Source organism: Siniperca chuatsi, linkage group LG24 (genome assembly GCF_020085105.1).
Source record: "Siniperca chuatsi isolate FFG_IHB_CAS linkage group LG24, ASM2008510v1, whole genome shotgun sequence".
NCBI lineage: Eukaryota > Metazoa > Chordata > Actinopteri > Centrarchiformes > Sinipercidae > Siniperca > Siniperca chuatsi.
This window is the reverse complement of record NC_058065.1, coordinates 10,080,658-10,108,180: the sequence shown is the minus strand read 5'-3', so window position 1 is coordinate 10,108,180 and position 27,523 is coordinate 10,080,658. Positions and strand designations below refer to the sequence as shown.

Genomic DNA, 27,523 nt, shown 5'->3' with positions numbered 1-27,523 from the left:
AAATTGTGATTTCATGGTTACTTTATATTTCTACAGAAAAAAATACATATTTGTTTAGTATGTTCCAAGTCAGTGAATTAAAAAGGGTTCAGAGTTGCACTGATTCCACTCTTGTATTGCCACAACACTTATATATCTATTTTGTCATTCTTTTTTAAACTTTTGTATTCTTTTCATTTCTGCTCTTATTTTGTATATGTAAAATGGGTGTATTATATTTATATAAAATATGAAAAAACAAAGGCAAAAGGAGGAACAGAAAAAAAAGGAAAGATAGTCTTTTAGTTCCATTTAATGAAAAGTGTCTATCATTTGTTTGTATTAAAACTATGTCAAACATAAAAAAAACTTTGGAAACTGCATTTAATATGAATAGAAAAAACTTCAACATAATGACATAGACATTAATAAAGTATTATTAGAGTGGTGGAGTGGCAGTGGGAATGTAATTTCCTGGAGTACCAGAGCCGCAGTGATTTCTTCCGGGTTCCTCTCAGTTTGTTTTGTTAGGTTATCAGCGGACAGCTCAACATGACAGAAAATCACACTCTGCGGCTGTAGCTAACTTTACCGTTTTTCTCCAACTTATATGACGGAAAAAAAGATGTCTTCTAAGATTTTATCTACCGGTTTAAAGGCGGAAAAGTGACTACATCGTAATTTCATCCTGACCTGAGACACCTGTTGCTCCAGTTTCGACAGACAGGTGCTACTTTTCTTCGTGTCAAACAGGGAGCAGCTCCAGGTCGAGAGACTACCGAAATTTGGATTAATTCCTTAACTAAAAACATTTGAATTTACAGCTACAATGAAAGTTACAGTAACTTTCGGGGACACCGCAGTGGTGGTTCCCTGTAAAGCTGGATGGACCGTCCGGGATTTAATGGACCAAGCCACGCGGAGATACCGCAGGATATTGGAGCAGGTAAATACGCCTAAAACCGTCACATACTTCATTCCCTCGGTACGTTGCCATCACACCATGTTCACCTTATCCTGCCCGCAGAAAATGCTGTTTAATTCCACTCATGCTTCACATTTTGTAAGAGCTAGCGCCGATAACTTGGCTGAGGTGTGGGTCACGTGACTTTGTGGTTATGATCACAACATTGGAGCTAGCTACTAGCTTAAATGAGACATAAGTTATATTTGCATTGAGCTAATTATTTATTTTGTGACTAAAATGAAGTAGAGTTTGGTTAACTAAACGTTTAAATTTTATTTTAAATATTTAAATCTTCATACAGCCTCTCCTTGTGGTGGCTAATAAATAAAACTTGACACACAAAACAAACAGCTAATGGTAATTTGTCTTGCATTTATGGTTGTACTTTCTTTTGGTGGTGCAGAGTGCAACTTCAGTTGGATTTTTCTATAAGAGAATAAACATTTCATCTGTCAAGATGAGTGGTAAACATTTTAGTTAATATAAGAGCAAGGGCTTCTGTCTATCACACAGTAAGAATCCTTCACAGAAGATGACCAACTTGCCTCAGTAGACCAGAATGCAATGCAGCCGCAGGACATTTTGGCTTATGAGAAAGGGGTGTGACTGTCACATGCCTCAACTGGAAGTTCCTTCTGGTTGCTCTCAGCCTCCATGCATAACAAATCTGGATGCACCAAGCTCATGCCTGTTCTGATGGGAGACACCGAAACACAACTGGCATGCACTGAACATCCCAAACCAAACTGATAATAACTAATGGAGCAATAAGACTTAAGGAACCACTGGTGTAGAGTGTTGTTTTCCTGTGTTGTTTTGAATGCCCCACATAGAGATTTTTCTTTCTGCTCCCTGATGTTGCAATCACTTGAACATAAATCATTCTGCCGAGCTGACCTTTGTATTAATCAGCAGCTTTGTATGTGCATGCTGTCCTAGTGTGATAGGGTGCTGATGTGTGTTTCGTCTCTGTGTGGATGTGAGTGGCGCTGGCTGCAGCTTCGGCTGTCTACCTGTACAATAGCTCCCTGTTTAAGCTCTGGTATCTCAGCGGGCAGGTGGAAGTTTACTGTTTGATGTCGTCAATGTGGCCGCAGTCGGGGATGTGCACCACAGACAGGAGGCTTTGTCCTGTGAGTGATTGGGGATTAGGATTGGTGACAGGCCGCGGTCTTATCGGTTGGCTGGTCCCCCCTCAGCTTGCCCACGCACCCTCCCCCTCGGCGAGGCGAGAGGCTGGCTTGTGGAGATGCGAGAGGCAGCGGAAGCAGGGATGGAAGGACCGATTGGGTGGCTGGATGGCTGGATGGATTGCTTCCACTCAGTAAGCACACACCGACACCTAGATGGCCACACACACACACACACACACACACATAGAGAACCTTATCTTGCTCAGTATCCCCTGAGCTGTCATGTCTGTGCTTCACTGACAGCCACAGCCGTGCCCACTCTGCCCAGCGGTCCCTGTTGATTCTCAGCTGAAGTAGGCTAAATGTGAGTGTATGATTAGAATGCACCAGGCCCTTGATTGCTTTTCACAGAGCATGTTAATTAGGTGCTGTTGCTAGACGCTGACTCAGCAGTCTGTTGCCTTCTCTTAATAGAGGCAGATCATCATGAGGACAGTCCGCCTCTGTAGCTGCCAGAGAGGGCCGAATAGATCTGACCGGATGAGCCGGCAGCTCCTGCCAGCAGAGTCCACTTAGCGCCGACATTAACCACACATTTCTCCACTCTCCGGCCTCACCGCTGACAGCAGGAACAGTGTCAAAAACCTGGGTTTAATCACTGAGGGTGTGTGTTTGTGTGTGTTGCTCTATAGCCATGTGAATGGTGAGCAGGATCCTGCAAAGTCTCACTGTGCATTGCAGTAATGGTGTGTAGACCTTCCTAATTAGCAGTTTGTTTTAATGTGATCTCAGCTGTGACTCTGTATGTGTTCAGCTGCTTTCATCTCTACTGTTAGAGAAAACAGTTCTGTTAACTGACAAAGCCTCTAACTAACTGCATACAGAAAATTACTGCTCATTATACAGTGTGATTTGTAAAAAATTAGTATATGTGCTATCATGATGCTGATAAAAGATTTCCCCATATAGTTTTCACACATTATCCGATCACTGCTAATTGTGGCATTTGATTAAGGAAGTACAAGCTTGTGGAAGTTGTGTAAAGATTTGCACCAAAGGTGTTAAGATTTACATGTTATAGTAGATATATTTGTTTAATTTTAAATGAAATCTTAACTTGCCTCCAACTGTCATCCATATAATTACTCAATAACGAAAAACTCTTGTACTGCAACTAACAACTATTTTCAATTAGATGCTTAGTCTATAAAATACCAAAAAATCCATCAGAATTTCCCAAACTGACATCTTGAATTGCTGGTTTTATCCAACTAACAGTACAAACCCCAAATGTATTCCACTTACAAGATTTTAAGCAGCAAATTCTCACATTTTACACACTGGAAGCAACAAGTGTTTGATCATTTAAGTCATTTATCAAGCAAAAATGCCAATCAATTATCACAGTTGTTGTGGATGAATTTCGACTCATAATTTCAGCCCTCTTGCTGTAAACTGTGATGAAGTACAAAGCCCACAGTTGCCGGAGTGAAGAGTCTTAATAACTGCTGACTGACCTCCTGTTTTTCTCGATCACTGTATTAGTATAGGACTATAGCCTGGGGGACCAGCATGTAGACTGTGAGTGTTGGGAGTTCTCAGGGGAAACAGCCAGGTACTGTAGCTGTCTCTCTCTGTCTCATGGTCTGTCTGTGCAGGTTCAGTTCAAATTACAGCCCCTATACCGACTCTGTGTTGACACCTGACAGTGCACTAAACAAGCTGAAAGTACTTTGCCCTCTTTCTCATGTATGTAGGAGTGAGAGGAGTTGTGTGTGTGGGTGCGTCAGAACTCAGGTATGCAAAAGGCATTTTTTAAAGTTTAATGTTTCTCTTCCTTAGGTTGTTTATGTCATTGGATTGTGGACCAGGCTTGCTGTCAAATGTGTTCAGGGAAATAGTTTGCGTTCTGCTACCGCTGTAAATGTGTACTGTAAATTTATAGTGTGTTAACTCTAATTATCCCTAAAGGAAAATACGCCCTCAGTTCAAATAACTATAGCTACAGAGCAGCATCCTGAGGCTAGAAGGTGTTCACTGTTTAGCTGAAGGGCACTGTAGCAGGGCGGACGCCCGCTGGCATGTGACTTTTAGCTTGGGCATCCCAGTCATCATGACCTTTTTTTTTTCAGTCAAAATGCCACCATACCTGATTTCAGTGTATGCTACTGTGCAGCTTGTTTAAAAATTGATAAAATTTGTAATTCATCTTTAAAATCAATTTGACTTAGCAACTACCTCATTCAGCATTTATAAGCAGTATATAAACAATTAATACATGGTTAATAAACACTAGTAATTTTGATGGTTCATTTTTCAAATTGCAAGTCCCTGAACTTTATGAATATGCATTAAATTAGTGGAGAACTCTTGTCCCTCAGTAAAAAAATATCTGAGTAAAGAAAATATATCCTTACAATTTTCGCAGGCAGATTTAAAACTGTTCAGAAATGTGTTTAAAACTACTGAAGACATACAATATCACTAGCCTATATGATTCTAACTGTTATACTGTCTTATGTGTTGAATTAACATCATTCTCGTCTGTAAGCCCACTAAAACTAAACAAAAAATATAATTACTTGCAAGCGTGATTTATTATTTTTTTTCTGGTGCCAATTTGCCGCCTAACATGGTGTGGTTCTGAAAACTGCAGTGCACCCTGGGGATTTTTGGGCCTAAAATACTTCAGTCAGGTTGAGTTAAGTAAAGCAAATTTTTCAACAAGATACAAGATATTACAATTCAAAATGGCCTCTACCAAACGATTGAGAACACAAAGGGTTAAAAGTCCTTATATCTGCTTATAAGTACATAATAGTCTGTTTATAAGCCATTTTTATATACCATTTATGATTCTATACTGCTTATAAATGCTAAATAGGAAGGGTTAAAGTAAAGTGTTACCATTGAACTCAATATATTTCTTTGGAGGGGTAAGTTTTGCCCTTGGTTAGTGTAGAATGTAGGTGAAGGTCAAGTTGTCTCTATTTCTGGCTGTCTTCTTCCTTCAGAGAGAAAGCTCTTCACAGCTTTCCTGTCTCTGTCCTCTCACTCGCACCGATGGATCCAACTCGAAGACACCTCCTCATTGACACGTTCATTAAAGACTTTTTTTTTTTTGTCACGGCTAAATCCACACCGTCTTCCTGCAGTGTAATTACACATTCTTCTGAGGATCAAAGTGTGAAATAGCACCCCCAACACCACCACCACCACCACCGCTGCAGCCCCACTGAATTTAGCTTCACTAATCGCCCCGGCGCTTCACCGCTCTCGAGTGGTGTCATGTTTGCTCACCAGAGAGAGGGGAGAGGGAGAAGAAGGAGAGATATCACTTTAAATGGTGGGGGACTTAATGGTGTAATTTAGGGAATTTACTCTTCTAACTGTCATGGTAATTCTCCTCCGCTGTTGACTGACTGACTCCCGACTCCTTTTGTTTTTTATTTCATGGGAACAGTTCAGGATACAAAGGGGAATTACCAGGCATTGACAATGAGGGACTTCAGAAGAGTCTCTTTTTCTTTTACTCCCCTCTTTCCTCTGTATTGATTATTTTCCCTCTGAAGTGTCATACATTCATCCCTTTTCATCACTAGGCAGAAAGAGAGGAAAGCGCGATTCCTCGAGCCTGGTGACTTCTGGCTGAGAAAACAGAAGCACAAGTATGCCAGGTGTGCTTAAGCATGGCCTGCAGAGGCGATGCTAATTAACACTTAGGGGTTGTTGATGTGAATTAATCCTTCTCCCCGAAAATCACACTAATGCCTCTTATTTCATTTAGGTGTGTGTCTTAATGCTGGTGATGTGATGTCATCGCAAAAGAGCCATTCTTTGCTGTTGCTGTTAGACACACACACACACACACACACACACACACACACACACACACACACACACACACACACACACAGTCTCTCTCACACATAAACAGTGTCAGCGAGAAGCAGAAGAATGCCGGCAGCCGTTCAGGTTGGACCAGTTTTTCTGGTGAAGTGTAAATGCTTTGCCCTGATGTATTGACTACAGCTGTATACTCCGCTGGTTTCAACATTATTTTCTCTCTATAGTAAACATTTTCAAATAAAAATTATCAAGAAACACACCATTTATGATTATTTATATTTCTGGAAATAGGCCCTGAATGATTAGTTAACTTAATGTCCAACTGTGCACTTAACTCATCAAATTAAGTTGTTTAGAAACATTGTTATCTTGTTACCATATTTCCCAGCATGCATTGTATTTGAGTTAAAATTCAAAACTTTTTTTGAATTTGAGTTTTGAGCTTTTAAACCATCAGAATTTAGGCCTATTATCTGACTTTTTATATACAGTATGTGTCTCAGATGAGTCTTTGTGTTCAAAATGAAACAATACTAACCATAATGAACATAGTTTGACAAAACAATCTTTACTCAATGTCCACTTGCTAGTTTCTTCCCGTGCTTTCAAACACATCTCACAATCCATCTGTTGATGAAGACCATGAGATGAAGTTTAAAGCTCTTGAAAAAGCTAGTAAGTGAACCTTGAGTTAATTTTCCCATGGTCTACTGTATAATTAACTTAAATGCTCATAACGCAGTCTTTCTTTGTAAGGCCTCTCTTAGGGCTGGGTGTTTTCCGATACCAGTACCAATACCTTGGCATTTTTACACACGCAAAGCAGTTTCACAACATAAAAAATATAAACCTATTTACCACAATGTGGTCTAGCTTAAGCAGTCTGTTTCAACTCTTTAGTTTTATGTTTCAACACCTTGGCATTTTTCCATTAAAAGTAGTTTTACAACAGAAAAAATAAACCTGTTTACCAGAACTTGAAGTTGTCTGTTAACATAGTATAAATACATATGTATAAAAGCCAGTTTAAGTCACTGCACCTTTTACAGTAACGTTAATTTTAGTAAACAACCATGTACAAGTTGGCTGAATTTTTACGTTTGCTAAACATTACAATCAGTCAACAAAGTCCCAGTCATCATAGCGCCGTCCTCAGTAATCTTGGATGAGGGGGAATTCGGTGGTGGAGATTTTGAAGGAGGCTCTGTAACGTTTGGCGAACTTGAATGCTGAGAGGAAGATGGCTGCGGTCCGTTCTTCTTCTTCCAGTCGAACACGGAGCATCTTTCTGCTCTTAAATTTATTCCATGCACGTTCAAGTGTTTCATCAAATTCACCATATTGCTGGTCTTGGCAACAATGTCCTTTTTGCATGTATTGCATCGCGTGATATTGGCGTTTAGCCTGGTAAAATGGAGACACACTTTTGATCTCTTCTTAGACATTTTTTCAGCTATATGACGCACACTGTAGTCAAGCCTCTCAAAATACAACAACACACGTGAGCCCCGTCTCTGGGCGTAGTGTAGTGTTTTTCCTGCATGCCTCTACGACGTGCAACGTTAGACAGCCAATCACCAGCATTATTAGATCTTGGTACAAGCATGCTGCATGCTTATTGGCTCACTGACGCTGATGAAGCAATTCAGCCAGTGCTATAAAAGTATCGAAGTTCGGTACCCAGCCCTAGCCTCACTCATATTTTTATGTTGGTACAACATATTATTTGCAGTGACAGACTTCTCTGGCCTCTGGATCATTGGATTGCATGCCTGTTTGCGTATCACAATGCCACTGCAAACTGCAGTGTATTTTTGTGTGCTAGTTTAGTTGCAGATTACTCTCTCCATCTCTCACAGCTCTGGTGCTGGTATTATGGGCACTTCTGAAGAAAGGGAGATTCTGGCTTTATTCCTGTGATTGAAATCCCATGCTCTCCCAACCAATTGTTTTAAGAGAATGGACTTGGCCCATTGTGAAAGGCAGACACCCTCTTTTTTTTTGTGCCCTGTAATTCACATTCGGATGCAGCGGAGCAAGAACGAGCCCATTCACAAAGGGGCTCAGTGAGACAGCAGAAGCCACTCGCTGGGTCACAGCCAAACTCATTCCAACCTCCGAGGCTTATAGCCTATAGCTGTTAATTTAGCTGGTAATGTAGTCTTGTGTTGCTCTTGACAGATTGCTTATTGGTATGGGCAGTTCCTAATGGGCCATTTTCTACTGCACACATTGTTAGAAACGATAAGGCTTGTCAAAGATTTCTTTTCTTAGTCTAGAAATGAATTTTAATAGAAATTGTGGGAAATAAATAGCAAATATTTATTTAACAAGACTAAATTTAACCCATCCAGGAGGTTGGAATTACATTCTGTTTCACTTTTTATTTATATTTTACGCAGTTTATCATCAGCCTCATGTTAATCCTCCACAGATGCACTTTCTCTTGCATCACCACAACAGACTCTGTATACTGGTCACAAAAAGGGGAAGATGCTATTGTTCGTGTACTTCTCTGTTGATTTTGTTGTGTGTATATAGAACACAGATTTCAGATTGCAGCTTAGTCAAAAGTCCTTGTTCTCTTTGTCAATGGATGGAGCGCCAGGCTCTGTTTAGTTCCTGCTCTGTGGGGTTTGTTGACTCTGACCTCTGTCTTCATGGTGACAGTCAAACGGTCCTGGAATGTGCCCACCACTGTTCCCCACAGAACAGCAAAACTTTTCCTATCCTCCCTATCCTGTTGCTGAAAACATAGCATTCATAGTGAAGTAATATGGCCAAGTTGAGTTATTTTTTTTACTATACTTTATATTGAAACAATGACTAAAAGCTTCAAACATAGGTCTGTAAAAAGAGGAAAAGTTTGAAATTAAAAATGTGCAGAAGCTTGAGAGAATTACACACATTAAGCATTTCATAATACTGTATGTTTGTGGTAGGAGTGTGCACAACTAAAACAAAAAATACATTATTATAGGCAGCAAGTCTTGGCCCTTACTAGGATCAGGAAATATAGATAAAATCCTTTGTAACTGCATGTGTAATTTTATATAGAGATACTGATATGCATTGTGATGTATTAAATTTTCTGGAAAATCTATTGAGAAACTGTTAATGTATAAAATGACCTTTTTTGGAGATACAGGAAACGCCTACTTAATCACAGCAAAGCAAAAATTGCCTAAAATTCCAACATTCATTATTCATTTTCATTATCATATTAACATCGCCCGTCAGGATGTCCACTGCAACAACTAACAAGATATAAAAGTGACAGATACCTCAGTATTGACAGTATAGCAAAATATTTTTTCACACAGTAGTTCCTTATAGACAGTAATGAAATTAGTGTAAATTCAAGAAAAGAGCAAATGTGGGATGGAGTTCTTACTAAAACCTATAATTATCATAAAATAATCTTACAGTGGAAAAGATGCCAAACTTCCCCAGTAGTGTCATCATCAGAATCATTGGTACATGGCCATTGTCAGGATGGACCTTTACTGTATAGTGTACACACAACTGGGATGTTTTCTTTATTGTAAGCATTGTTCTATAAATGTAGCTATTGTATCTCATGAAACACTTTATTTCCTCCCATAGTTTGCATATGTGGTGTGTATAGTAGATGGCATTGTGTGCGTACCTACTTTTGCAATACATTGGGAATTAACAAGGATTTTGTGTGCTTTTGTGGCAATATGTTTGGTTGCTTAAACCCCACTCAGATATGATTGGTTGTTGTAGCTATTCTCAGTTTAATTGTACAGTATTCTGAGGTTGATTGTGAGGGATTATGGGTAAATTTAGATTAGTAAATTTCCATAATGTTGGTAATTCCATTTGTTCTGTTTGTAGTCTAGCCCTAAAGTGACTGTCATTTTTGCTAACTGCTGTCTTTGTGTCCAGCATGAGGGGAGCGTATTGAAGACCCACCACTTGGAGTACATTGAAGGAGGGATCCTGGACATGGACGACATGCTGAGTGATCTAGTGGAAGATAGAGACAAGGTGAGGATGAATCGATGGACAGGGTGTAATGTGTGCTTGAGCATCATTGTTTTCTTTGATTCAAACCTCGGAACCACAGTTAAAGTTTGCCTTGTTTTATTTTTGCATTTGGTTTATTCACCCTTTAACACATAGACATGTTGGCATCCGATAGACAGCAGTTTCTCATGGTTGGACAGCTTAGCATAACAAAATGAGCCTCGATGTGGATGGCAAGCTTTTTCTTGATTGTTCTTACCTGGTATGAGGTACAGTAAATTACAGCAGAGAATCTGTCATTCTCAGCCGTGCTTAGAGTCTGGTAGCGGATTTATTTTGACTCCCTTCGTAAAGTCTCCAGCCTGGCAGGATGACAGGATGTCCAATAAACAAGGTATTTGTAAATCCAAACCTCGGTTAGCTTGTCACTGGTTGTTTGGAGTCTAAACCAGCTAAATACCAAATGTGACACAATGAGTTTTTCTGCTATGGTTCTATATTTCTCAAAGAAAATAAACTCTGATTGGATTTGTTTGCATCTTAATTCGCTGCATACATGCTTGGTAAGGAAGTGAACTTATTTCCTCGTCTCCCCAAACCTCCTTACCTCCCGTTCTTCAGAAAGCGAAGGAGAAGAAATGGTGACGGTGCTGTGTGATTTAGCTGTCATGTTCATTTTTACCGAGACATTTGAAAGGACACCCTTTCAGATTTAAAACAAATCAGCCATGTGCAGAGGGAAGTTCTCAGAAACAGTGGTGATGTAACTTCACAGAATTGGGTTGGGAGTTGAAGTTCACTGCATTTTACACACACACACACACACACACACACAGACAGTGGCCCAATTTTTATAAAGAGCAAAAACAAAAATTTCCCATAATGCATTCCTAAGATGTGCTAATAAACTGCCCGAAATCCATATTCATAAGCCCCGGGCCCAGACGAATGATGAATTATCAACACTTAGTCAGCAAGAAGGCCAAATGAAATGGAAATGGAATATTCAGCCGACCCTGTACCACGCAGTAACAATTGGTGTTTTAAGCTGCATGAACAATAGCGTGTGTGTGTGTGTGTTTATGCACGGCGTCGTGCATATAGGACTGCAAGTCTGGCAAAAAACTACTTGTGAAAAAGGGGACACAACTAAATAATAGATGTGTAAACTCAGTGGGAATCTTCAACGGAGGGGGGGAAAAAAGTTTTTGCAATCACAGAGAACAGAGGTTTCATTTTCCGGGATGATGGAATTATAATCACAAGATCTGCGTTTTATTTGTGCATAAGAGAGCAAGTCATAGATTTTAATGACTCATTTTCCAACCTAAACCTGCTTTCTCTCTGCATCCGAGTCAGAGTGATGATGAAGTGTCACCAATCAAATCCCACTTTAGCGTTTGATCAAATTCTTTCACTAACAAGTTACCCTGACGTCGGCTCTCTTTTCCTAGCTGCGGTTCTTTCTGTGATTACAGGCTCTGCTGAGCAAACGCTTCACTAGAACCTGCACCATGCAGGAACTGTCCTATTTACCTTTTGTTTCTTTACTCTCTCAGCTTCCACTCAATTCTCCAAACGCCCTCCCCACTTTCATCTCACTTCTCATTTTATCCTTTTGTTTTTGCTGCTGATGAAAAGATAGCAGACGGAATAGGACGAGCGCACGTGATCTTCATAAAGTGCCAGTCATCTGACTTATCTCCGGGCTCCCAAACAGTGTCGGCTCTCATAGATTAATGAGCTGTGCCTGGCATTCTTGATTAGTTTGACTTCCTTTTGTTTGTCTATGTTTTTATTACCTCGCCGCAGCCGACAGATTCTATCTTTAGTGCTTTCTTTTTTGTTCTGTTATTGTGGCCGACGCTGTTTCTCCATCAATCATACAGGAGTGGTCCCATTGTGAGGGCCCTCCACCGCACAGCATGGGACCTGTGTTAGCCACGGATGCTAATGAGAGATAATGGTAAGCTATTTGTACGCCTAGTGGTTAGCTTAGCCGCGAGTCCAGACCTCTTTATCTGGGCCAACCCCCGACCATTATTCAACACACACACTCACGCACACAGTCACACACACAGACACACACACATCTCTGCTGTCCCTGCCGCCTGCACTGAACCACAAGCAGGCGTGTAGCGTAGCATGTTAGCATTAGCGTATACGAAAGGAGCGCCACTGGTGGTTGATGAGGGCGGAGATGAGGGGGCGGCTGTGATTTGATTACAGTTCTGCCCCCTGCACCTGTGACATGCGCGCACATACACATTGACATGCATACACACTCCGTTCATTAGCACCCCATCTCGAGACACCGGCCACCAGCCTCCTCATGAATATTAATATCAATCTGATGAATGTGAAGAAGGCCATGGGGTGTTGGCTTAGGTGTGACCACATATACACAGTACATACTCAGACACAAAAGACCACAGTATAAAGAAAGCACTGCAGGTCATGGTTCAGTCAGTTATACTCTATGAAGCTCTCTTTTTCTTTGACCCTTTAATGTAGGTGTATTATGTGTGTGTGTGTGCCCTGCAGCTTTCAGATGACAATTGGATGCATGGCGGTTGGAGTCAATGACCTGTCAGACATCCTACTAGTTTGTTAATGGTGAAGGGAAGTGGCCATCTCTTCCTCTTTTGTCATGTTGTTTTGGTAAAATCACTGTAGTTTAGAGACTAGTTAACCAGCTTTATCTTCCTTATCCTCCATCAGTCGTCATTTTTTTTCAGTCACGTATTCACTCACTCACACACATCATTAGATGTGCTCACATGCAACATGATGATACATATCATGAGACTAAAGAAAATTGTCAACCGTCATTGGCAATATTGGATATTCAGGATTTTTGCATCAATGTGATGAAGTATCTTGATATGTCAGATATTAATTCGGCTAAAAACAGACATTGCAATCTGTTGCTTTACCTTTACGTTCCTTTCCTCTTTATTTCCACATCTCGCCCTTGCTCCTCTATCCCTTCCCTCTCCCTCTTTTTAAAAGCTGTTATTAACAGATGTAGTGCTTTACTTCCACACATTTGCCCATTTACCGCTACCAGAACTGTCATTCTCTCCCATTCACAGTCCTTTGGGATCCTGCATTAGCTGCAGCCATTACTTCCAAACGCCTCCACGGTACACAGGAGCTGTCAGGCAGGCTGTCCAATGCCAGCATGTCATTAACATACTAGCTTTACACCAGGTTTCAGTTGGTGAGCTCTCCCCTCTCCCATATATATATATATATGAGATTTTTGTTGTGTGGTGAACAGAGTTCTTGGTTCAGAATGCTGCTTAGTGCGACATAAATGAAACAAAATGCTTGATTAGAAGGCCTTCTCATTGTTCCTCTCCTTCACTCACATGCAGCTGAAATTTGAATGTTCAACATGTGTGAGTGTCCTCTCTTGTCACGCTGATCTCCCCCAGAATCGGAATTAAACTCAGGGAGCATAACGTCTCCTCATAAGTGGACTGTCACTCCTCATTCCATGTGCACAGACACACATATACATTACTCCGCATGGACCTTGTTTTCGAAGGGGAAAAAACACTTTAAAAAGTCAACCTTCCATCCTATGCAGCCAAACGAGAAATCTAATTTCATGGGAAATTTACTGGAAAAAAACTGGAATGATTTCCTCCATCTCTCTTTAATTAGCCCTTTTTAATCACTTAATCACTTCGCAGCCATGAACCTCCTGTGCAGTCTCTGGTGGCTGGAATGTAAATGGTAAGGGTGCATATCCCAGCTGATCTTCCTTTTGAAATGTCAGTGCTTGATTACGAGGCCATCTCCCATCATCCATCTCTTCTGCTTGCATGTCACAGTGGAGGACGCAGTGCTAGAAAAATTAATCGCTCACATGGAAATGTGTTATGATATTTAAAGTAGGTCTGTGATCATAAGCATCTTTCACATCCTTAAAAGAGAAAATGACACCTCTTTGAATAGTGACCTTATTTATTTGGACACTATGTAAGGAAACCTTTACACAATAAAAAATATAGCTGTATAGTTTCATACTTCTGATACTACATACATCTGATATTGATAAAAACAATTAAGGATCATATAATATTTATTTACATAAATATTTTTAACATTTTTGATAAGGATTCCTTAAATTTGGTTATTCAAGTTGTAATCATTAAGATCCTGGTTGATTTGGAAACATGAAAGTAAACCAGTGAGGCTGTTTGCAATGAGATAAAATTACGCTGTTACATGCATGCATTGTTTTCATGTGAATCCTTTGTACTTAGGTAGGCAATCTGACTCCAGCACGGAAATGGCAGACTCCGACACTACCAATATAAAAAAATGCCAAATCAAAAAATGGGTTTGATTTCATGAAAATCTTAAGAATTATAACTGTAAAGAATTGTGATAAACTTAAGTGCTCAGTCAGTGCTCTATGGTAGACAAGCTACTGTATGTCTACTATTTTGAAATTTCCTCAAACATATCTTTGGCATTTCTGTACCGCCCCCTGTGGAGTCTCTGTGGTGCTGTGGAGCAATGTTTTGATGAGTGGGTGCCTGTTTTGTTTGTATCTCTTGCCATACTCACATGGACATCTGGTACTGAACACTCACAAGCTTGTGAGCTACGTGAGACACATTCCTGACAATATGCCAAGAAACGTATATAGCAATGCACCAGAAAATTGCAAGGAAGAAGAAAACCGCTAACTGTAATACTCTTTGGTACTGGCCAAAATGTGTCTGACTATCAAAAACTGTCAAGCACTGAAAGTTGGCATCGAATGTCTGGTCAAAGACAGAGTTTTGTTTACTTATTCTTTCATGAGAAACATCCTGATTTTAATTGGACATTTTGCATTTTTAACATTTCAGGAATATAGCTTCTTTTCTTAAATGAAAACGTGGTAATATTTCTCAAACTAAGGTGTGTGTGTGTGTGTGTGTGTGTGTGTGTGTGTGTGTGTGTGTGTGTATATATAAATATATAAAGGGCACTGTCAATGAAAAATTTCAAACTACTGCTAGCTGATTTTTCAAACTACTGGTTTTCAAAATATTAATATATAAATTAGCTTTTCAAAGAAAGAAATGCATTCAACATGTTTTTTAGGCCTCAAAGATGCACTCAGTGTGTTTTGGTAGGAAACACTGAATCTAAACATAACTGTCCAGTATACATAACAGCCATTTACAGACCAAATGTGGACATACAACATTGTGAAGCCCAGTCTTGAGCTTCAGATCTCAAAACTCACAATTATATAAAAATAATGCTGCTGTCGAGTTTATTTCCACCAGTTCCAGGAGAACTCTTTTGTAAGTTATATTGGTTGATTTGCCTGAAGTCATTTATTACATGTCAGATGTCAGCCCCTCTGACAGGCGACAATAAAGCATTACTCAAAACGTGCTAACCCGATGGAGAAAAAGTTTAGTGAATGGGACGTGATTGCGAGGCGCAGACGTGCTGATTAGCCTTTGACGCTCCGTGACATCTCGCTCCCTCACCTCCATTCCCCTCATTTAGCACTGCGACGAGCCGCATTTGATTGGCATCTGAATAGTCACATAACTCTGCACACTGTCTGAATGGCCAGTGATGAGTGGGAGCATGAGATTCAAGTGCGCTGATTAGAAAATGTAAAAGCAAGGCAAGTTTATTTGTACAGCACATTCATACACAAAAATAATTCCCAGTGATTTACATAATGCATTAAGAACATTAGAAAAAGAGAGAAATAGCATAAAAACATTAAAAAGAAAATTAAAACAATAGAAACCGTTTTAAGTTAAGAACAGAGACATAAGATGGTTCAAGATGAGTATTTAAGGTTTAGTCAAAGGCAGTGCAGAAGATTTTAAACTGGATTTAAAGGTGGTCAGAGTTGGTGCAAGTCTAATATCCTCTAAATGTGTTCCAGCTCTGTGGTGCACAGTAACTAAATGCAGCTTCTCCATGTTTAGTTTGCACTCTGGGAACAGTTAGCAGACCTCTACCTGATGACCTGAGATGCCGAGAGAGTTCAGATGGTAAAAGACAGTCAGAGATGTATTTTAATCCTAAACCATTGAGCGATTTTTACTCCTGCCAGCCTAATCATAATCTATACCCTCTTCACATTCTAATCATGATCCATACCATGTCTGACACATTTGAATATTAATTAGAAATTGCATGGATTCTGAACATGCCGTGAATCAGCTGTAGTTCACTTGTTTCAAGTCATTATGTTCCTTCTGTTGTTTGCTTAATTGATTTTCTTCTTGCCTTTTTTCCAAAAAGAACATTTGTTTCCTAAGGTTTGCCATCACTGTTGAAACCTGGAGGCTCCTAGATTTGATTGTCTGAAACTAAATTGCATAATGGAAAAATGGAATTTTAAATGTTGCCTGGTTCAGTTTTTCAGTGCTCTGGTATTCTCATTATGTGAAAGCATATTTCTAAATGATGATTGTCCACATTGTAAGACTGCTGTCTAATATTTCCAAAACATTATTTCATAATTACAGAACAAACTGTATGTGGATTTGAGTCCCGTGAATGTGATGACTTTAGACTTGATTTGATACCTGATGAAGATCGTAAAATAAGTATACCAAAAAGTTTTTCACTTAGTTTGTTATGCTGCCCTCTGACATAATGACTTGTTTATGACTTGAAACATGAATTTTAGGACTTTCCGACTTGGGACTTGACTTGGGAGTTCATAGCCGTGACTTGTAAAACAGTGAATTTCATAGGCGGGTTTAGATAATGGAAGGATGGATACTTTTTCAGTGCTTCAATTGGAGTTGCCCAATAGTTTGTTTGTTGACTTTATTTTACATAGATAGTATAAGCTTCATAAAGATAAGATTTGTTACAGAGCTATTGAATTAGATGGAAGGAAGAGGTGTTTCTGTTGCTTTGCCCACACCTTGTAATTATTATGCATTCTCTGGAACTTCAGTTAATATATTCAGATCTCCAGTAAACATACAGTATATTGAATAAAGTTAGATTATCTCAGTGTCAGACTGTTGCCTGCAGATCAGATCAGACCGGCGCGGCTGAATGTTTTGCCCGGCGGGATTCGGTCACTTGAACTGATTTGATGATATCTCATCAGTCTCGACCTTGATTCAACCCCCCCCCATCTGAGCACCACGACAGCTCTTCATCTGATTATATTCAATTAACAATACCCCCTACACACACACACACATTCACCAAACCCCGTTTGATTCTAATTACGATTGGAGAAGTCAAGGAAGGCTTAAGGAGAAAGAATTCTTGCTGTACCCGTCTGCTTTTCATTTAACTGCACGCACGTTGAGTTTTCTCATAAAGTTGCACTTTGGAATTTTAATTCTTTTAGATGATCCATTGCTCTACCTTTTGACTTTGAATGATGGCACCTCTCCAAAGTGATTTGTCAGTTCACTGAAGCAAAAGACTGGGATTCAGTTAGGATAAGGCCTGTTTCTGTTTTCTTTGCATAGGTGTGTGTGACTTATAGAGGCTACACTAGGTCATCACACCCTCAGATCTTGTCCTTTGGTGCCTCTCCTTCTGTTAATCACAGAGACTCTGTGTTGCCCTCTGTGTCACCATCACACCACCCATTAGCTCCTAATGGAGTGAGACGGTCAGGGTGTAACTTGACCTGCCTGCGCCTGCTGTGGTCTGGCAGGAGGAACCAGGGGGGCCGTGCCGAGGCCAGAGGGGCACTACGCTCTGTGGACTCACTTTTATGGCACGTGCACATAATCAGTGTGAGGATGACGCATGAGGACATGGAAGAGACAGCCTGTGTCATGGTCTGTGTTTCAAATTATGTGTGTAATGCAGTGCTGCAGCTATGAACCCCAACACCAAAAAGAATTGACATGTTTTAGTTAGAAAAACACTTCCATTCAAATTCAGTGTCAGCCACACTGATATTGTTGTGAAGCTGCAGCTTGTGTTGTGTTTGTTGTGAGCATTAGCTTTATCAGTTAGCAGTGATTTTGGCACAGCAGCCTGCAGAGGAGCTAATCACACCCGGCTAATGATCTATTATAGATCAACTTGTTTACAGCAAATCTACTCTCTGACCTAAACAGCCTCACACCATCTGTTTTCCGAGATGACATTGCCCCAAACTAGTGTATATGTGTGTGTGTGTTGTCTGAGGGGGTGTGTGTGGTGTGTTTTCCCTCTGCTTGCTGAGTCTCCGCTCACTCCCAACTGCTAAAAACTCAAATCAGTGCAAAGTCACATTCTCGGACGTGTGTGTGCGTGCATGTGTGTGTAGCGGTGTGTACTAGAGGATAAATGCTTGGAACACTGAATCCAACTCATTTAGGTTAAGTATTTAATGATTTCTGGTGCAATTACTTAGCTGACACCACATCTGTGTCCATTGTTTTGCACACACGCAAACACACTTGGATGCACAAACGCACATACTATTATTGTTATTATTCATTTTTCCTCTCATCCTCATCACCTAACTGATTGGCCTAATGAATGGAGCTCAGTGGACGATAATGTGTCTGAATAGGCCACTCGAATCATTAATCAAGCCTACATCTGACATGGGAGGGACATATGGAAAGGAGGAGTGATTGTTTCACTCACATAGTAGAGTTTGGATTCAGTGAATCTGTAATCTACTCTTAGAAAAGCAAAATGATTGCTTGATTTTTGTTTTGATAAATTACTGAATTAATGAGTCAGTTATTTAGTGATTGTATACCATATTTTTATTTAATGTTTTCAATCATCTATTTTATGTCTTGGTGTCTAAAGCGGCTATAATCCATATTTTCATATTAACAGTGGATCACACGACTACTTGCATGTGAAAGGGGTTGCTCGTAGTGACAGAAAAACTGCAGGTTTAATTTCAATATATATGTTTTTATTTTTTGTTTATTTTTTGTGTTGTTGATGTTTATTTAGTGGAATTTTAAGTTTAAGTTATGATTTGTATCTGTAGTAAATTATCACTATTATGACGTTATAAACCTGATGAAAAACCAGCTAGAAGGAAGAAGAAGGAAAGGAAAGAAAATGGTTGATAATTACTTTTCTAATGGCTTAATCAACTAATTGCTTCAGCACTAAAAAAGTGTCTATTTTGCATTTATAGTTAATTAGAAGCTGATATGCACCAAGTTAATGAGCGGAGTGTCCTTCATTAAATTGCGCTATAGGATTATACAGTCAGAGAAGTTCTACTGTACACACATTACATGTGTGTTTTCAACTTGATGTTACTGAAAAGGTAACCATGTAGTGGGAGCTCACCTTCATATATATTGGATGGATGGCGCTACATCAGGTGGTGGTTTGTACTCGTGAGGCTTGCAGACATGTAATGCAGCACAAATCCTACTTTTCTCCTCCAGGCTTTGATGTCGAGTCAATAACTATCTAATAAGGCGCGTTGGTAGGAACACAGATGTTGATGGGTGTAAGAAAAATCTGCAGGTGAGACTTTTTTCTTTCACCCAGACACCTTCAGGCTGTGTGTGATGCTGGCTCTCCATGGCGATGGCAAGTGCTGAATGTCAGTAATGTATAGTTCATATACTTAATATATAATGTATACCAGCAAGCTCAACTGTGGTGGAAACCAGAATGTTTACCCCTAAAGAAGTAATCTGAGCTGAAACATACCATCAACAATCCAGGGAGGAATAGCCCTTTTAGGTCATGGAGGCTCTCAGACCCAGAAATGGAAAGAATTTACATCATGGCCACAGTGGAAAACCAGTTAATTATTTATAATTTAATGAATAATAATAATAATGATGAAAAGTACAAATTTTCCTTTTAAATCATCCTTAACATCACTTCATAGCTCTGTCTGCACAAAGAGGAAGGCGACAAGCAGAAAGAAAGAGGTGACGTATGGTATGAAAGTCTAATGTCAAGGGAGGGCAGATGGAGAGAAGAGGAGGAGGAGGAGGAGGGAAGGGCAGCCTGTGGAGGAGAGAGCCACAGGTGAGAGGGCACCAGCCTCGCAGCTCTGAGTTAATCACTCCTTCTATTTCTCTGTCAGATCCCCGGAGGAAGGAGGGAGGGAGGAAGGAGGGAGGAGGAGGGGGGGGGGGAGCAGCTGGCCCTGCGACGGCCACAGGGAAAGGAAAGCTGATTATTAGGCTCTGGCTCTGACTTTTGGGGAAGAGAGCTGGAACATGTGTGCGACTACGTTCTGTGTTAGTGTCTATGGGAATGTGTGTTTGAGTGTGTGTTTGTGCGTGTTTATGCACATTCATGAGAAAGAGGTTATGACTTTCTGTGCGCCAAGGGAGTACACGTTCCTGTGCATGTTTGTGAGTGAAAGTGTGAATATGTGTGTAGTCTGTGTGTGTGTGTGTTACAGTGTGTCATGTCCACAGATGCGGAACAGGACCAGTGTAACCACCAACGATGTGTTTGCACTGCGGGAATGATGAACGAGCCGGTTTGATATTTGTGTTGCTGGCCTGAGAAATATGAGGCCTGGAGCTCCCCTGTCACCCACATCCCTCGCTCCTTCGCTCCCTCTTTCCCCTCATCTCCTCGTCCCCCCTCCCTCCCTCCTTCTCCTCCTCCTCCCTCCTTCTCTCTCTCAGCCTCTCGGGCATGTGTGATTTATGAAGAGTTTACCCTCTTCCTTTATGAGTGTGCATAAATAATAATGTGACTTGTCACCGTGCATAGCCGGCACCGCAATACCTCAGCTGGTGGCTCGCTTTCTGTGTGTGTGTGCTCGTGTGTGTTTATTTGTGTGTACACTCTCAGTTGCCACACACATGCACATGCATCGCTTTGCGACAGATGTGAGTGTGTTCACGCACAGAGAGGAAGAGAGAGAGAATGATAACTCAACCCTTTTCTGTGCCATAAAGAACCTTTTTACCTTTTTGGCAGTGTGCATGAACAATAAGCTGCTAATAATGCAGGGTGACATATTTTTCTTTTCTCCAAAACCTTTGCCCAAGTTTTATTTTTATGTGTTATGTGGGTGTGGTCATTTGTGGGCGTAGGTGGACTGGGGTTGAATGTTTTCCTCAGAATGTTTACCTCTGGGGTTTTTCTGGGAAAACTGGGATTTCTCGCCATAAATTAAGTTTGATTTCAAACACAGAACTATTGATAATCATAGAGTATACAATCTTTTGAGGAGGACAAAACGCAATGGCATTTATATAGAATTGTTTGATGCTCATAATATCATAATTTATATCCTTTCTTATGCGTTTGATGCTTTACCTGTTGAATGTCGCTCTGCACTGATTTGTGAATAGAGGTCTGCATGTCTCATTGAGCCACTTATAACTGGCTGGATTTGCACTCTATTCTATTTTGTATTCTACAAAATATTTTGCCACACAGCTGGTTTGTACGCTGCCTTTTTGCCATGAAAAGTAACTGGAAGAAACTACTGCATATGATCTTCAGTATGCGAACACACAGACCCAACTTTTGGCACATTTCACTATGTGTATGCTAACAATCTTGGGTTCTCACAGGTATTTTCTCTTGGACAAACAGAATAGATTTTGGTGAGAATTCCACAGGAAGTACCAGGATGCGACCCTAATGTGAACATGTGTTACATACAGTTTAGAATGTATTGCCCCTGACCTTGATCTTAGTCCTGATGTAATGAGGATGTGCCAATACCGAGTATGATCCAATATTTTTTAAATAATCATTTTGTTTGTTCTTTCCTACATAATAAACCTTAAATTTTCTTACAAAAGATATGTCTACCTTAAAGGAGTGTCAGTGTGGATCTGTTGTGTCAGGAAGAAAGTATGAAATGTGTTTTTCTTTGTATGTGAAATAAGTTATATATAAGTATAGTTGTACCAAAATACACCACTACTATAAACTACAGCCTCAGAAATTAAAGCAGAGTTGAGTCAACTCCTCCCTGACATTGGACAGCGTTTTCCTTTTTTTCCGGCCATGATTCTTCCAGTTTGCTCTTCTTACTTTGTGGAAGTAGTGTGAGATCTGGGTCATCGTTTGCTAAATTTGCATGAATGCAAATGCTTAGACCGCTGCACCAACAGACTGAGGAATTTACTTTGGTGTGTTAGTGTTTAGATCAATCTGTCAGAAGCATCAAAGGGACGTTATGTTCAATGTGGAAGCACTCGCTGCTATTTGGAACTACTGGCATCTCTTCAAACAGAAAGAAAGAAACATTTAGAGGTTCAAGTAGTGATGTCTCTGTATATGATTCATTATTTAGAGAGAGTCCCTTACCACAGGCTTGACAAGTTAGATTGTGCTTCAGTTCATGAGTGGGAGATAGTGTGTGTCTCTTCACCCGCCTTTGTGTCTTTGTGGTTGCTTCTCTAATCTTACACACTGCCTGTGTGACTCTGTGTGTGTGTGTGTGTGTGTGTGTGTGTGTGTGTGTGTGTGTGTGCAGGCCCAGAGCCAGGTGTGTGTGTTCCTGAGAGGTAATCCCCCACATCTGGTAGTGTGCTGTATAGATTCAGGCTGGAATAGAAGCGGGATTAGCCCTGCTCTCACCGGTAATACAACCAATTTTGTACTTGTTTAAATAACACAGGGCAAACATTCCTCTGATGGCCCCTACAGTGCCCTGGAAACATGTGTATATATGTGTGTGTGTGTTTGTGTTGGGTGAGTATATGGTATGTGCCCTTGAACATGGATTAGTTTTTGGTACATGCTTGAGTGCGTGTAAGTATATCTTTGTGTGTGGTGTTTATGCTGTGTATACTGAGTGAGTGCATCCCTGTGTTCTGTGAGGTGTCCATCGTTTAAGAAAGAATCTACGCTAAATCTCTTCAAACACTGAAAAAACAGCTGTACGTTATATTTAAATGCCTATTATTTGTTGTTTGGTGGGGTGTTTTTGTAATTCTGTGAATTCTACATTCTACAATTCAAAACATACATATCGTGGTTATTTTAGAGGCAGATCCCAGTATATTTAGACTCAATATGCTTCAATTTGACTCCTTTTTTTGTCAACCAAAAAAAAAACTTTAGAAAGAGCTAGGGCTGGGTATCAATATTGATACAATAGCTTACTTTGAGGAACATTAACGTGTTTTCACTTTTTTTTCATTTAACAAAATATGTTAGTACTCAGCATCATTGTTAAATAAAAAGTTTTGACAAAATAAAATATGCCTAACTCTAGAAAAGCAATGATTTCGGTTGGTACTCAGAATGTACTGAGGTTTGATACCCAGCGCTTTAAAGGACTCACTATTTCTCCACTAGTTCTCCTGGGAGTTTTTTCCAGTGGTCAACCGCAGTACTACAATTTAAAAAATCCTATGCGGCCCAAAAAAGCATTTTCTCCATAGACCTGCATTGTTAAAACTGCAAACAAATTCAATTACTGCTCTGTATTGTTTTTAAACCATGAAGGTTTAATATTTGTAAGCTCTCCTAGAGGCTAGAAAAGCTTTTTCATTTGTGTCATCTCACTCAATTCAAACTCTACGGAGTGACGTGGCTTGGCCAGGGAAAGACACACTAATGCACATGTGCAGTGCGCCACACAACTCTTTTGCGTATGCACTGGCTGACTGGCAACTCTCATTTGAATAAACGAGCACCATCTTGGAGTCCAGGTTCCAGTTCTCACAATATATCCATGCTAAAGCTGACAGCTCCATGTTAGCTCTCCTGGTGCTTTACAGAGGCATTCTGGGAAATGCAGTAATTGTTTTACATTGTAATACAAATGTAAAAAACATGTTAACACAAAGGAGGTACACTGTATAAATATATTATTAGAATTCATTCCAATATTTCTCCTGATATGAACTGAACATGACACATTTATAATATACTATACAATGGTGGAAGTATCTTAGATTATCCAGCCAGCAGCTGCAACCTCAACATCACTGCTCTTCAAACAGAAGAGTATCACTAATTACAATTAACTGCTAGTTGATTTAAAAAGGCAGATAACTGTCTACGTGTTGTTTCAAATTGATTGCCATTTCTCACATGATGCCATGGATATCAGGAGCCAAATGTCCGCTCAGTCAGGGTGAGACACTTCACCCCTCTGTACCTGTGCACTGTCAGTATTCATCACGCTTAACAACCATGGAGAAACCCATTCTCTACACATCATGTCTGCTCTTTGTTGAACAGCATCTAATTCATACATGAAGGGGAAATTTCCGTTACTGTCACCCGACTTTTCAGTCTCTTCACACTTCAGCCGCTTGAAATTCAGAGAATGAAAAACAACACCAGATGCACAAATGCACTGTTAGGAGCCATACAGTATGTTTTATGCACAGTTCCATCAGTTGACTGTGACCTGCAGTTTGAATTCTTTCAGCTATGGTGCGATCAGAAACATATACACCAAGTTGGAGAGTCAGGTAGTGAAGGCCTTCATTTTCTGCAGTAAAGTCAAGACACTGAGAGTGGGAGGTTTGTTCTCTGTGATTCAGAAAAAGCAGATGTCTAAAATAGTCTTTGTAGACCTGTACTTCAGTGAAGAATGTGTGTGTCTGTGTGAGTCAGAGGCTGTATGTGTATGTGTGTGTGTGTGTGTGTGTGTGTGAGATGATTGGGTTACCATACTACTGTCAGGATGCTGCGTGCTCCTTCTGAATTATGCATCTCTCGTTCAAAGAAAGAATGAAGAATAGCATGAGAGGGAGAAAACGGAGAAGAGGGGGGCAGTCGTAAGATAAATGACAACAGCACAAAAGCAGAGCATCTCAATAGACTGGTACCCCCCCACACACACACACACACAGCAGTGCTAGACAGCGATGAGAGAGGGGAAGAAAAATGAGTTGATTAGTACCAGCGAATGAAATAGGGAAGTGTGTATGTTTGTTTGTGAAGTTGTATGTGTGTGTGTGTGTGTGTGTGTGTGTTGCTGATGCTTATGTAAAGGCCAGAGGCTTGAGTGGTACCAGCATGCAGTAGTGTTTGACTAAAGCAAGGTGGCACTGTTCATCCTCTAACTGTGAAAAGTGTGTGTCTGAGTGTCCACATATTGTCTAAAGTATTTGTGTTTTTGTGATGTGTATTTTTAAATAATGGCATTATTCAGTGCGTGAACATCCCTGATTGCATATATATGTGTGCGTATGTGTGTGTCCATGCTGAACATACAGGACGTGCTGCATTCGGCTAATTAATTCTTAGCAAGTACATCAATTATTAAAAACACTCAACTGTTCCATCTGTGAGTTGCAACATGTAAACACCATCTACTGTTTACAACAGCTGGGATGATTTCATTTCCTGGCTGTTAAAAATTCAAAAATGATAACCACGATGCATGCAAACTCTATTTGATTTGCTCTAACAGCCTGCGTGAAAGCAATCTCAATAATAGTGATTATAATGATGTGTAAGTTTATTGATCACAGTAAAGAAATCCTGTTTTCTCTCGTGGCAGGGAAGTCAAAGGTCAGGCTTGGCTACAGCACAACAGCCTGAGAGCTGGAGTCAGCGGGAGTCAGTGTGCTGCACATGGTCACATCAGCAGGGTGGAGGGTTGCTGTATGGCTTTACACCACCCTGCTGCCTGTAAAGAGCCATTTTAATAATCAGACTGCCTTGATTTACCATAGGGATAAAAACTGCTTTTGATATGAAGATGCTTGCTAACACTACAGTATGTAAACAATGACTGGATACTGTATTTCTAGTGCAGTTTGACTATGATCATAAAGAACAGTCAAGTCGTAAACCTTGCATCATGAAACACTTTAATAGTGTTGAAAAAGCAGCTGTTATTTTGTTGTGTGATGGTGTATTCTGCTTGATACCCTCAGATAACAGATCTTTTTTAGCATACCATCATGTAAGAGGAAGAGATACTGTTTTCTTCAGCGACATTAGCCTCAATACACCAGAATGTGATGCAGCCATAAGACACCCTATGCATTTTTGGATGTGATTCAGAACTCCCCTTGGCGTTTTACATGGAAAAAGTCTTGCTCTCTTGATTTTACTGTGCTACTTGTCATTATTCTCTCAACCTACATGTACTTTGCTGCATCAAGTTTACTCCCATTCTCAAAAAGTTGTTGACATGCATTCGTGGAAACGTAGTTTACTTCCATTTCAGCAAAGTCATTTAAATATTCTCTGCCAAAGTAGAAAGTTATTTGAATGAATAGGAGCATCAGTTAATCAAAATAAAGCCAATAATTATGTGTTAAAGTAGGATGTGTGTGGGTGGGGGTATGCTTGCCTTTCTATGGAATTTGGTAAAATAAGTGTGCATTTGTCTGCCATACACCACATATATTGCAGCATTTTCTAACTCTATGCCCAAGGCAGTTTGTATGGGCGAGAATCCACACAGACACGGTGTTTATCTCTCTCTCTGCTTCATGCATGTTATTGTATATGGCTTTCATGTATGTCATGATAATCGCTTTGGCTCTGCAACACACACACAGTCCTTCCAGCTAGTCTGGTCACACGCTGCATCGTGATTTACAGACGAACATAACATGACAATATAAAGGGTTCAGCCATTTGTATTTGGCACGGGTATCAGTGTGAGTTTGTGAGCATGTGTGTGTGATGGAAATGAAACAAAAGGGGTCACATTATTCAACAGTAGTTGACATGCAGGCTCCCCAGGTCCATATCAATATCCCCTCACAGACGCAGGAGGAAAAATAAGGCGATTTGTTTCCTAGAATACTAATCACAGTCAGGAGGGACAGAGAGAAACCTGTGTGTTAAGTAAACACTGTGAACCATTCAAGGTGTTGTTCTTCATCCTGGGGCACAGGGTCCTCCAATAGAGCATGTTGTTGCTTTATTTGAATTTTCAAACTGCTTTGAAAAATACCCCTTTCCCAAGTTTCCTTTCCTAGAATTTCACAATATTAATGATTGGAGTCCCTTCTGCAAGGAACGGCTGACTGATAGCTTGAATATAATCTGTAATGAGGTGTCTTCTTTGGTCTTCTTTGGTAGGATATTACGCAAAGCTATTCTGTAACAACATGGGACAAATCTTACAACAGTGAAGGGTCAGTTCACTGAAATTACAAAAAAGAAAAAACACAGCATTTTCACTCTTACCCCTAGTAATATCTAGTCATGCAGATAGATTTACTTTTAGCTTGTTAAACTGTATAAACTTTTTCTCTCCTCACTGTGTATTTTTTTTCTTTTGTGTACTGGCTGCTTTGAATTCTAACTCCTTCTTGTCAGAAAGTGACTGTTTGCTCGAGTAATGGAATCAGTGAAGATTTGCCATCAGCATTTTAACATGCTGCCACACTTTTTCTCACCTCAGTCTGACCCTTGTCAGCACCCATCACCTGTCAGCCACGTTGGCACCCTGTTAGTCTGCATGGACCTGGGTCCATTTACCAATCATAAGTTTGATTTTTTTTTTTTTTTAAAGAATCAATTGTTTAATAATTTGTGTTTTTTATTTGTCAGATCTTTGACTGATTTTGACGAGGTGTAGTCCCTTTTGGATTGGATGTCACCTTGATTGGATAGGGTCAAGTTAAAGGTTAAGGGTTACAAAGCATGTGATCAGTGAAATGTAGTGCCTCGAAAGGTCCATTTATCTATACTTCACTTTGTTCCAAATGAAGCAATACATGATTCATTTTGTTGATACTTTGTGTTT

At 40.1% G+C, this 27,523-nt stretch overlaps 1 protein-coding gene across 7 annotated transcripts in view; it reads left to right on the top strand.

Annotated features, from left to right (window-relative positions):
* The first annotated feature begins 443 nt into the window (after positions 1 to 443).
* The window catches only part of pard3ba (par-3 family cell polarity regulator beta a), a 153,419-nt gene continuing 126,339 nt past the window's right edge, over positions 444 to 27,523 (top strand). For 3 of the 7 annotated variants that reach the window (XM_044187788.1, XM_044187789.1, XM_044187787.1), the window contains exons 1-2: positions 444 to 964; positions 9,841 to 9,942. In XM_044187788.1, coding sequence (XP_044043723.1) covers positions 809 to 964; positions 9,841 to 9,942 — 258 coding nt within the window. In that variant the 5' untranslated portion in view covers positions 444 to 808. The remainder of the gene's footprint in view (positions 965 to 9,840; positions 9,943 to 27,523) is intronic. The other 4 variants (XM_044187793.1, XM_044187791.1, XM_044187790.1 and 1 more) reach the window with 3 other exon arrangements.